The 12,967-nt window shown below is 39.9% G+C and overlaps 1 protein-coding gene across 1 annotated transcript in view; it reads right to left on the bottom strand.

Annotated features, from left to right (window-relative positions):
* Positions 1-301: 301 nt before the first annotated feature.
* Positions 302-12,967, bottom strand: part of LOC144661418 (2-amino-3-carboxymuconate-6-semialdehyde decarboxylase-like) — a 17,984-nt gene continuing 5,318 nt past the window's right edge. The window contains exons 6-11 of the mRNA XM_078522172.1: positions 2,157-2,198; positions 1,570-1,653; positions 1,073-1,166; positions 848-943; positions 531-621; positions 302-428 (exon numbers count right to left, since the gene is read on the bottom strand). Coding sequence (XP_078378298.1) covers positions 317-428; positions 531-621; positions 848-943; positions 1,073-1,166; positions 1,570-1,653; positions 2,157-2,198 — 519 coding nt within the window. The 3' untranslated portion in view covers positions 302-316. The remainder of the gene's footprint in view (positions 429-530; positions 622-847; positions 944-1,072; positions 1,167-1,569; positions 1,654-2,156; positions 2,199-12,967) is intronic.

Below are 12,967 nucleotides of genomic sequence, written 5' to 3'. Positions count from 1 at the left end.
CGATCAAATTCTTTCTGTAAAATGAAAACAGATCAATTCATGTGTTTGAAAAATAAATTATTGCTAAAAAAGTGTACTTTGTCAGTACTCGCAGAGGAATTATAAAGGAATTATATGGAATATACGTGGTCGTCCTGCTCCTAAACGAATCTGGTGACCCCCCTTTTTTATTTCAAAATTTAAGTTCCCTTGAAGTAATAAACCAGAAGGCGAAGTTTGGTTAAAAATCTATGTTCAGTTTTATTTCGGGGCAATGACCTTAATGTGCAACCAAGTAGCACAACACGGCCATGGATTATGTGAGATATGAGTTCTTTCATTGTAGCAATGTCACACAATATCCTACCTCGCTGATAGTGTCCACAAGATATTTGAGAGCTTTCTCATCATGGACAAGACAGTCTGTAAAAATCTGGCCAATATACTTTCTGCAATATCAATAATTTTTTTTAAAAAAATTAATGACCTGTTAGAAGTGTATGCCAAAAGAATATTAAGCACAACGCTGTTATACTGATGTTAAGACTGACCTCGGATTGACTGGGTTCTCAACAGCGCAGAGATCAGGTCTGACATTGAAACCATGTTCAATACGACCAATCGTGAAAGGAAATGCTCCTCCTGTATAGCAAAAAATAAAAATAAATGAAGCAATGGCAGTATTAATGTTTAATGTACATTAACAACAACAACAACAATAAACTCTATTTCGCACATAAAGCGTAGCTATTCAAGGCGAGAGGTGAAGAAGAAAATGAAGAAATATTTAGATTTACAAAATGGCATTATTTGATCTACATTAAAGTGCGTGAATTCCAAGTTGAACTATCTAAGATACTTTGCTTACCTCCATGGGCAAAACACACTTTCAGTTTGGGGTATCTTTCTAGAACTCCACCAAATATCATGCAGCAGATTGCTTGTGCTGTTTCTCCAGGCATCCCTGCAAAGAGACAATATAAAGAAAGGAGGGTTAACTCCACAATTGAAAGTAAATTAATCATTCTACAAAGAGGGTTGACTATAAAAAATATATCTTAAATATAATTATACAGTTTGGTACAAAGCTTACCGACAAGCCATGGCAGCCAGTACTTGGACATTCTTCCTGTTAACTCCATATCCCAGGGGTGAACAAAAATTGCACAATCCAATTCCTCGGCAGCCTGAGGGTAAAAAAAAGGCACATTGAGGAATGCATATATTGCTTTGATTTCAGATTTCTTCGATTCAAAAAGTTTGGTAAACAAGAGAAAAAGTCCGATTGGAAGACACACTGTAAAGCAGAAACAATGCCAAATGTTGTACACTTAGTGAACATTATTTTTGTACACAAAAAGCCAAATTCTGATTAGGCACTAACATTGTAAAGGTATAGTTTGCATTTGGGCAGGTCTACAGCCCACTTGCAGAGCTTATCCAGGTTTCCATCACATTAAGCGACTAGGAGTATAGATCTCAATGTACTCTTCCTGCATGGGATGCTAGTCCATCACAGGGTTACCCCCGATATTAAATTTCTGGTACCCATGCGTGTCTCACAATGTGCAGTCAATTCTCGATACTTACAGCAAACACTGGCTGTAGTTCTGGGGCATCGAGATTCCATTCATTGATATGAGAGCCAACTTCAACTCCAGGGAAACCAAGTTCCTGCATAACAAAAGAAAATAAAATTACATTGTAGACATCTTGTTCTTAGCATTTACTTACTAGTGTACATCTACAAGTTGGTAATTCTGTAGCTAAAAATCACAGACATACTGATGTTAATTAATCCATTTTAAGCAGAAAGTTTGAAAATTTATATACATGAACATCATTACAATTCTTTCTTTTGTATTGTTTCATTGTACATGTATATAGCTTCTATCAAATTTTGAAGTTAGTTTTTAATAATAGCTTTTAATTCCTAGGTACAATGTATATTTCATTTTTCTGTATATAGTCTTATTTAGTATTTTTAATTTTAGTTTGGACCTTTCTGAAAACCACTGTAAAGTGAGTGATGGCTTCCTAATAAAAGATTATTATTAAGTTATCATTGTAACTCAATACCAGTCACTGGAATTGCTTTTGTTATCAGCAAGTACACAAAATTCATTTTAATTCATAAAAAAAATAACTGTAGGTAATTTATCTACGACTGTACACACCTTCACACATCTTGTTAGTTCCTGTACTGCAAGCTCTGGAGCCTGGAAATTAAGTGTATTTGATCAATTATAATTTTATAATTGAACTCAAATAAATCATTAAACTACTCTGACTATAATCATTCTGCACACACAAAATTTATTTTATTTACTAAGCTTACACTGTTAGTAACTCAAAATGCCTCACGAGTTGAAATGTGGCACCCCACCAAGACACCGCAGAGCTCGAATGAAATTTGCAGCCCTTGCGTGACCAACTTAACAGACCAAATGGAAAATATATATTATATGTATACCTTATTATAGGAAATTAACGCTCCATGAAATTAACGCGAATTTCCAAGATTCGCGTTAATTTAAGTCGCGTTAATTTTTGTTAACGTTAATTTCCGTGCCGTTAATTAAGTAGAGCGTTAATTTCCATGACCTTAATTTCCATTATTTTGGCCCCAATTTCTCGATACAGTCCAGTCGTTCTTGACTCCCAAGAAAAGGCAGTATTTCATCTGGGTAGATAGTCTGCTGGTTTCACTGAAACTGTGAAGAACGCTCGAGGCAGTTTAGATTCCTTCGCTTAACCCCTACGTTTAGGGTTATACGCCTAGTGTTGTAATAAAGTTGTCCCTGTTGTCTCAACAAGTTTTTTCTTTGCGTTCGTCGCGTTAATTTACTTCATTTTGAAATGTTACCCCCTCTTTCGCGTTAATTTCCTTTATTGGGATGTAATTTTTCTTAAATTCGCGTTAATTTAAGTCGCGTTAATTTCAAATACCTTAATTTACACAAGCGTTAATTTCCTATAATAAGGTAGGTAATCACATGATTTCTAGTGCAATTTGGGATAAAACAGCACGAGTAAATTTTTTCGAAGGCTAACCAAATTGCACAAGCCCGTAGGGCGAGTGCAATTTGTAGTCTTTGAAAAATTTACTTGTTAATAATACACATACAAAAATTTCGCTTGAAGTGGATGTCAAATAAAACGTGTTCAGTGGCTTACCTTTCCGATTCGTTCTTAAACATAACGGAGTTGCCGGGCTTTGTAAAATCCAGATACCGCTAGGGAATTTTAAATCTCTCTGTCATGAATTATCAGGTGCTTTTATCCTTAATCAGTTGTATTGGTTTGGGCTGAAATGTCCAAATGTCAATAGTATCCTATTCTGCACTGCAACAATCATCGCATCGCATTTAAGATTGGGGATAAAATTCGGCTCCACCTAGAATCACATATGCTTCATTGATCAGGAGACCATCAGTAGGCTCTTTATCCCTTAATACTCATAATGATATCCAAACAAAGAGACCCAGACAGAGAGACCATTGATGCTCTCCTAAGGAGGCCAAGTCACACCAACACAAATACAAAATACCAAAACAACACTTGCATCCTTCCCCAGTGGTAATAAAACATGTCAACGCCAATCCTATCAGCATTACACTCCATTAATCCCTAAACACCACTCCCAAACCTAACTCCCAACCCTTACTCCTAAACCTTACTCTCAAACCTTACTCGAAAACCTCATTCCTGGTCTCATTCCCACACTCCTTTTACCAAACCTTGTGACCTCATAACCAGTCTGGATCTGGTCAACCTCTTCGAGGAAAACCACGACTGCCACCCCATTACCGACCCCAATGGAGTTCTCCAGCTGGTCAATCCAATTGATTGACTCTGGAAATATTTCCCCTCAAACTCGGAGTCGCACTCCCAATCCTAGGTCAAATAACATCGAGATTTCTCAGGAAAAGAAGGGATGGAAACCATAGGTCTCGCAGATACACGAAAGGAGGAAACCAAACGTTGATGGGGGAACCCATGGGGCCAACAAGTGGGTGCAAGTCATGACCCAGCATAGCTGGGGGAGTTTGGTTAGATACTCTTTTTCACAACTGTCACTCCAAGCAACCCCTGAACCAAGGATCAAAAACGAAATCCACGCCTCACTGGCCATAACATTCTCGCTGTCATAATTATCAATCAAACAACTACAATAATTTATGGCAACAACGAACAAATTACATGCCTCACTGGCTACAACATTCTCACAGTCGTAATCATCATTTAAGCAACTATATTATTCCATGGCAAAATAAGTGACTTATATATATGCCTCACTAGCCAAAACATTCTCACAGACATAATCATCAATCAGACATCACTCCATAGCAGCAACAGGCAAATGACATGCCTCCCTGAGCATAACAATACTTCATGGCAATAACAGGCAAATCACATGCCTCATTGGCCATAACTTTCTCACAATCATAATCATTGATCAGACAACTCGCTGAACGAATCATTTTATGACAAAACAGGCAAATTATATGCCTCACTGGCCATAACATTCTCACAATCATAATCATCGATCAGACATCTCGCTGAACGAATCATTTTATGACAAGACAGGCAAATTATATGCCTCACTGGCCATAACATTCTCACAATCACAATCATCGATCAACATCTCGCTGAACGAATCACTTTATGACAAAACAGGCAAATTGTTTGCCTTACTGGCCATATCATTCTCACAATCATAATCATCGATCAGGCATCTCGCTGAACGAATCACTTTATGACAAAACAGGCAAATTATATGCCTAACAGGTCAACACATTCTCACAATCATAATCATCGAACGGACATCTCGCTGAACTAATCACTTTATGACAAACAGGCAAATTATTTGCCTCACTGGCCATAACATTCACAGTCGTGATAATCAGTGAACTATAAACTTCAAGACAAAAACAGGCAAATTACATGCCTCACTGGCCACAAAATTCTCACAATCATAATCATCGATTAGACATCTCGCTGAACGAATCACTTTATGACAAAACAGGCAAATTGTTTGCCTTACTGGCCATATCATTCTTGTTTCGTTCATGACGGGGGGAGGATTGTTCGGATTTTCGGATCAATAGATCAAACACGCCACGCCATGTTTTCACTTCGAGGAACAACAACATCCGGGACTTTATTGACGTCAGATCTTATACATATTAATGAGATCATCCTAACACCCCCACTTGATCTCTTCCTATGTATGTTCTAAAATCACATGAACACGGTCATATTGCTAAAATATAAACATACAGCTTACTATCAGTTGACAAATGAGTAAAACTATAACAAAATATAGAACTCTTGTACATTACTTCTATATTAAAACTCAAATGTCTTAAGAACCAAAAATATAACTCTTGAATTTTTGCAACTTAATCTTCGTAACTGGTTTGGTCATGACATCAGCAACCATATCGGCGGTGGGACAATACTTAATGATTACTTTGCCTGCATTCTGCACATTGCGAATAAAATGGTATCGCACATCAATATGTTTGGATCTCTGTCGATTGACTGGATTCATGGACAAGGCAATTGTCCCCTGATTATCCTCAAAGATCAAAACAGGATCATTTACCTCACCAACATCATTCACTATCTGAATGAGATACATGCCCTCCTGAACTGCCGCTGCCAGGGCAATGTACTCAGCTTCACAAGATGAAAGAGCTACTGTTGGCTGCTTTCTCGACTTCCAAGAGATAAGTGGACCAGCTTTATTCAAACTGAAGCAGTACCCACTGATGCTGCGTCTGTCATCTGTAGATGATGCCCAATCAGCATCACTATAGCCTATCAGTGTAAGACCATTGTCACATTTCCTATAGCACAGTTCAAAGTCAAGGGTCCCCTTTAAGTACCGCAGTACATGTTTCACTGCTACTCAGTGTTCCTTTGTGGGATTAGTTAGAAACTGAGATAGTTTAGTAACAACCCAGCATATGTCTGGTCTGGTGCATGTCATAGCATATACCAAGCTACCCACTGCTTCACGGTATCGCTTTGGATCAACAGGGTTTTCACTGCCAAACTCAAACTTCTGCTCAGAAGGTGTAGGTTTTGGTTTACCATCAGACATCTCAAATCTCTCAAGCACCTTACTGATATACCTCTTCTGGTCCATTTTTACAAAGCCATCACCTTGCTCAAAGTGAATACCCAAGAAATATGAAAGTCTACCCAGATCTTTCATATGAAACCTCTTGTTCAACATCTCTTTAGTTTTAGACAATAACACCATGTCGCTAGCTGCTATAATTATGTCATCCACCCAGACAAGCATAGCAACAAGTCCACTTCCAACCTGTTTGGTGTACACACAATTGTCAACAGGGCTTTCTACAAAATCATTCTCTTGTAAGAAACAGTGTAGTACATGATTCCAATTCCTACCCGACTGCTTCAATCCATACAGAGATTTGTTCAACTTATACACAAGTTTCCCTTCACTCCCCGGGGGAACTTCAAAGCCCCCAGCTTGATCCATATAGATCTCACAATCAATAGGGGGCATTGAGATATGCCGTCTTCACATCCATCTGATGCAAAATCAAATCGTGTTGTGCTGCCATTTGCATTAGCACACGCACTGATGTGAGGTTAGCTGTTGGTGCAAACGTCTCCTGATAATCAACACCTCTCACTTGACTGTAACCCTTAGCAACATAATATACCTTGCTTTGTAAGTTTTGGCACCATTGGAACTTTCTTTGATAGAGTATGCCCAACGGCCCCCCACTGAATTTTTGCCCTCTGGCAAAGGAGACAAAGTAAATGTGTTATTCTCAGTTAGAGAATTCATCTCTTCCTTCATTGCTGCCTCCCAGTTACTAGACTCAGGTGATTCCATAGCCTCTTGGTAAGTTTGAGGGAAAGCAGAAAATTTGCAACAGTAATCTACACTCGTCAGTACCTGATCACTATCCTTCATGTTTGTGACATAATCTCTCAGGTAAGCTGGGGGTCTTCTCTCCCTCGTGGAGCGTCTCACACTTTCATCACGAGGCTGTGAAGTAGGACTAGATTCATTCTCAGCCTTAGGTCCTTCAGCAAGTTCATCCAGACCCTCTCCGGATCTGTCAACATCAGATTCACTACAAGTATCAGGGTTAGTATTGTGTCGTGATGGCATAAAATCATCATCACCCAGTGGAATTTCAGTTTGGGTCTGTCGTTCAACATGTACCCCTCTCCTAGGGAACTTCACCACCCTGTACTTCATAATCTTGCCCGTCTCTGGGATTAACACCAGATAGGCAGGACTCTCTTTATCATACCCAAGGAAAATCCCTTTGGTGCACCTGGGATCCAATTTCTTCTTATTCTGCTTATATGCATAGCATTCAGATCCAAAAACTCTCATGTTTGACAAATTTGGCTTCTTGCCAGTGATAGCAAAGTATGCAGTTTGCTTAAGGCGGTTGTTAAAGCACCGATTGCGAATGTACGCAGCTGCCATTACCGCATAGGGCCAAAACCCTTTGCCCAGATTGGCTTGCAGGAGTAAACACCTTCCCATCTCAAACAAGGTTCTCCAGTGTCGCTCTGCCGTCCCATTTTGGTGGGGAGAATGGGGTGCAGACATTTCATGCTTTATCTTATTTTTCTCCAGCAGAGATTTAAATTCCTGAGAAATAAATTCACCACCATTATCCGATCTAATACATTTGACCTCTCCGTATGGTGCTGTGTCTGCTAAAAACTTCTTTGTTGCAGCTACAGTGTCACTCTTACGTTTCAGAAAATATACAAAAATTGCTCCTGAATAGTCATCTGTAAAAGCTATGGAATATCTGAAACCCTCTCTAGAAGCTGGATCGATAGGTCCAGCCAAATCTGTATGAACTAATTCTAATGGTGCAGTAGCACGAGCATCAGGATTCCTATTCCTACTTTGGGTCATCTTTCCTTCAATACAAACATTACAATCTTGGGGTTTACTAGAACTACTATTACTTATTTTCATACCTTCCACTACACCTTTTAGTTTCAAGATGTCCTCATAATTACAGTGTCCTAGTATTTCATGCCAACCCTTCAGGTCACAAGTATAATTAACAGAGTCAGTGTCATTCTTGTCGAAGGTACTAAGATAGTACAGTCTACAATGCTTCTCGATGTTAAACTTGGTACCATCCTTGTAAACTAATTCAGCAGAGTCAGGATTGAAAGTCACTGAAGCACCTCTTTCAGTCGCAGCTTGCACTGAAAATATGTTCTGCGGGTATGCAGGAATGTATAACGCATTCTTCAGTGTTGCACTGACATACTTTCCAGTGGTATCCATGATGGTTATCTCAACATCCCCTCTCTTGAGTGCCACGTTGTTGGATCGTGTCCCATCTGCTAGCTCGATGTAGTGCTTTTCTGGTGTGAACTTGTCATCAAATTTGCTGAATTTAGACTCGTCATTGATGATGTGAGTGGTCGCACCGCAATCCACCAGTAGGGCATTTGGCTTCCCAGTAGTGTTCCCATTTACATAGGCATTGGTCTCAAATGCAAATGAATGCTCCACTTCCTCATCAGAATCCTCCAAAGTCTCAGAAGCCTGACTGACTTTGTCGGTCTTGTTCTTTCTTTTGCGTCGACATGTTCTGTCACTGTGTGATGAATTATGGCACGTGTTGCACCAGTGCCCCCGTCCGTTCCTGCCTTTGTCTTTATTACCACAGTAGCGAGCAATGTGCCCTGGCTGGCCACATTGAAAACAGGTGATATTCGGCTGGGATTCTTGCTTGTGTTCAGTTTTCATAACTGAGTGATTTCCCGTCGCTATACTCGCTCGCTCTGTGTCTTCGAAGCTTCGTAAGGCCACTTTAAATTCGCCAAATGTTTGTTCTTTCTCGCTCTGAGTAATAACGACAACAAACGGCTTGTATTCTTCTGGTAGCCTTTTCAGTACCATCGCTATGAGAAGGCTATCCGTCACGGTTTCACCGGCATTTTTAAGAGGCTGTTGCCTGGGTCTCTGCTCGTATGACATAGGTTCTGTCACTGTCTCGTGGTCTGACTTCTGCAAGGGAGGTCAGTTCCGCGTACAACGAGATCACTCTCGGCTTGCCTGTACCAGCGTAGTGTGCTCTTAAAATCTTTAATGCTTTCCTCCCGTCATCCTGTGCATCTCTCATTACAAGGGAAAGGCTTTTGTCGTCTAGAAATTGTATTAACTCCAAGAAAGTTTCTTCATTCTTAGCTGCATTAACGTCCTCAAATTCGGCTGCAGCGACTGTATCCTTCCAACTTTTGCAATCGCATGTATCCGAGAAACTTGACTTCCCATTGCTCATATTTCCGTTCATCCCCACCGAAGAGTAGTCTCCCGCACCTTGACCCTGGGCCCATAAATCCTCCGTTCTTGTCTATGACGGGGGTAGGATTGTCTGGATTTTCGGATCAATAGATCAAACACGCCACGCCATGTTTTCACTTCGAGGAACAACAACATCCGGGACTTTATTGACGTCAGATCTTATACATATTAATGAGATCATCCTAACAATTCTCACAATCATAATCATCGATCAGACATCTCGCTGAACGAATCACTTTATGACAAAACAGGCAAATTGTGCGCCTCATCACTGGCCATAACATTCACAGGCGTAATCATCAATCAAATAACACTTTAAGACAATAACAGGCAAATAACATGCCTCACTAGTCATAACATTCTCACAACAATCGCGATGCCCAACCACGTGGAAAAATAACAAAAGAACCACTCCTTTGGGGCATAACATCTATCCGCCAGAAAATTAAAATTATCTTTAACCCTCGGACGTACAAGCAAATTTATACCCCCACCATCGTACAATAAGAGGGGGGGGGGGGGGTGGTTGGATGGAACCCCTCCCAAGAGTTTTCGTTCTATTAAGGCGCAGAAAAATTATTTTGCACTAAGTAGAATTTTTCTTGTTAATTATCGCTGTTTTCTAAACTTAATAGAAAATATTCCCAGTGATACGGTGAGCGGTCGTTCTGCGGATGAAACTCTATCGTATCAGAAACATTTAATAAATCAGTTCCTTATTCCACGATACGGAGTTGGTTGTTAAATTAATGGCACATCCCTTAGTAGCAAGAGCATCGATGTCCCTCCGTGCTTGGCTATATTCATGCGGCCTCAGCTGCTTGTAATAATTATGATGGGCCAATCTTACCCCATTTATGCCTGTTGTGATACTAATCACGCCGGTCGTGTCACCGCTCCACATTCCCAGGGGGGGGGGGGGTACTCCCATATGTGGCCTATATAGGTATGTGCCGCCCGATAGGGTATGATTTTTGAGGTTCTCGGTCCTTAAATAGGGTATCATTTTTGCTCCTTTTGGCAGTGTGTTCCCGGTGTGATCCTTAGATAGGGTACCTAAATTCTATTAGCTAAAATAAACGCCCAGCTAAACGAAAAAAGGTATCTTAAAACTGAATTTTATGTTCAGGTATTAGGTAAAGCGATTTTGTAAAGATTTGTGTCTTGCCGTGCGCGGTTAGCCGTTATTTTGGTCGTCACGGAACGCTTCTCCTCCCCTTGAATAGGGTGTCATGTTTCGGTTTTGGGCCTTAAAAAGGGTATCAATTTTCGCTTTCTTTATCCTTAGATAGGGTCAGGGTTTAAGAACCTTGGCGGCACACCCCTATCCGAAATTTATTGGAGTACCCCCCGGGGTCCACATTACATTTTGCGGTAGCTGGAAGCAAAGTTTTTTTTTAAGTAATACTTAAACAAAAACGTGACTGTAGAACGCTCGAGCGTAAAGAACAATTTAACATATAACTTATGAAAAAATCACAACAATCCAAACGACATCGATTCAAAACGGTACTCGAGTCTTTTTTGTCAGGTTCATAATTTTCGTCCCAAACTGAACAGTTTTGTGCACGCTTTCAGTTATAATTATTTTTCCTCTGATGATTTATTTTAAAAATCGACTGACTCAAAGAGGACAATTTGCACACCAAAGTTATGCAATGAAAAACATAGGTCACCGTGCTCATGTAAGAGAGAAGCCACGATTTATCTTTCTCGCGGGCCAAGCTGTATAGAAAAAAGCGCCGTTTTGTTTATGTGCGCGCGCTAATCACGAGTTGGGAACCAGTTTGAACTGAATACAGCAGAACCCCGATCTAACGATCTTCGATATAACGATCTTCGATATAACGATGTTCCTGCCGGTATAACGTAACCTGTGTACAGCCGTCCCGCTCCTCCTTTGTGGCAAATTTTTGAGGTATCAAACTACAGCGCAGAAATTTTCTCCCGGGGGGGGGGGGGGGGGGGGGGGTACTCCCTATAATGGCCTATACGGGGAGGCTCCGCCCAAAAGGGGTACCTTTTTCAGGCTTCAGGTATATAAAAGGGTAGGGATTTCGCGAGTTTAAGTATATGAAAGGGTATGGAAATCTGTCACTTGGCTATTTAAAAGGGCCCTTAATTAAAATATTTCGAACAGGCGCAATTTATGGCTGTATTATTTTAATTTATTAAGCGCTACATAAAAATGACAAGAAAACGTTCTATTTTAAGTCCACGCCATGTCTCTTAGGTATATGAAAGGGGTACCTTTTTTCAGTTAAAGGTATACGAAAGGGGTACAATTTCTGTCAAAAATGGTATATAAAAGGGTAAGGGGTTAGAACTTGGGGCGGAGCCTCCCCGTATAAAGCTTTTTTGAGAACCCCCCCTTTCCCGGGAATTTTCTAGACCACGGTCTTCACCAAACTACGGCTTTTTCCAATTTGTCCTGGTTTAAATAATACTGCATATCATTTATTATTGTGCTCTTCAGAAACAAGTGAGACGCAAAAGGCTGTAAATTTCGAATGCTCGCCGCACGCTGAAATAATTTGGAACGCCACAATCTATCGCCCGCATAAATTAAAAGGCAATTATTCAAAAAAATCGGGGAGGGAACGTCTGTGTTTTGGCGACGTTTATCGTGTTCCGCGGCGGGTGGTTTTCCCGGAATGTGTGGAAAATGATCTGATTGGCCCTTACAAAAAAAAAACATTAACGTCGCCAAAACTGACGTTCCCTCCCCGATTTTTTTGAGGGGAGCGGGACGGCTGTACACAGGCTAGGTATAACGATGATTAGTCTAATTTCAAGGTGATTATACGAATGCGACATTCTGATTGGTCAAGAAGCTCTGGTTTATGACGTTATATTCACCTCCCTCCGACTATTTGAAAAAGGGAAATGGAAAGAAAGGGGGGAAACCGCTTGGAGGACGTGGGAGCGACTGGGAACGAGTCTGGTCTTCATATAAAAGTTCATATCAATAACTTTCTTCACACTTAAATACCAAAATCAATTTTATTGATTTAATGCTTGGCAACAAACTACACAAGCTGTAAGCAGAATCAACCAAAAACTATGTATAAAAAATGTCCAACACTTTCCTTTTCACTTCTTTCAACAAAACTTGGAATATTACAACGCTAAAGCAATGTGTAAAGCTTGGAAATGAAAATAATACAGTGTAATCCCATTTCTCTACCTAAATCATTATCTTTAAAGGCAAGGCAAATGATGACGTGCGTTTACTTTAATCTTCTTTGAAAATATCAAGGTTAAATAGCTTTACTATTATAATAATTATTTACCCTTCCGTTTATACATGGCACACTTTTAACTTCAAACTTATTGCAAAAAAGTTGTTGAATAACTTTGGGTTTCTAAAATGTTAAGAGTGTCAAGCCTTTTTTTTCACTCATCTTTTTTTTCCAAAAATAACATTTACAACTTAAACTTGACATTTGAACATAAGAGCATGTCCTAAAAGTTCTTCTCCCCCCGTCCTCGAAGTAAATAATGCATTTATATAAAGAGCAGTATTAAGACTTGTTTTCTGCCATATCAGATGCTGTCTGCCCAACCATAAGCCTACTTACAGAAAACGCTTTTGAATAGCTTTAAGCTAATAAATGTATATGTTAAATTAACCCTTTCACT

Source organism: Oculina patagonica, chromosome 7, assembly GCF_052425735.1.
Source record: "Oculina patagonica isolate OP01 chromosome 7, crgOcupat, whole genome shotgun sequence".
NCBI classification, from domain to species: domain Eukaryota; kingdom Metazoa; phylum Cnidaria; class Anthozoa; order Scleractinia; family Oculinidae; genus Oculina; species Oculina patagonica.
This window is presented reverse-complemented; position numbering and strand designations above follow the sequence as displayed.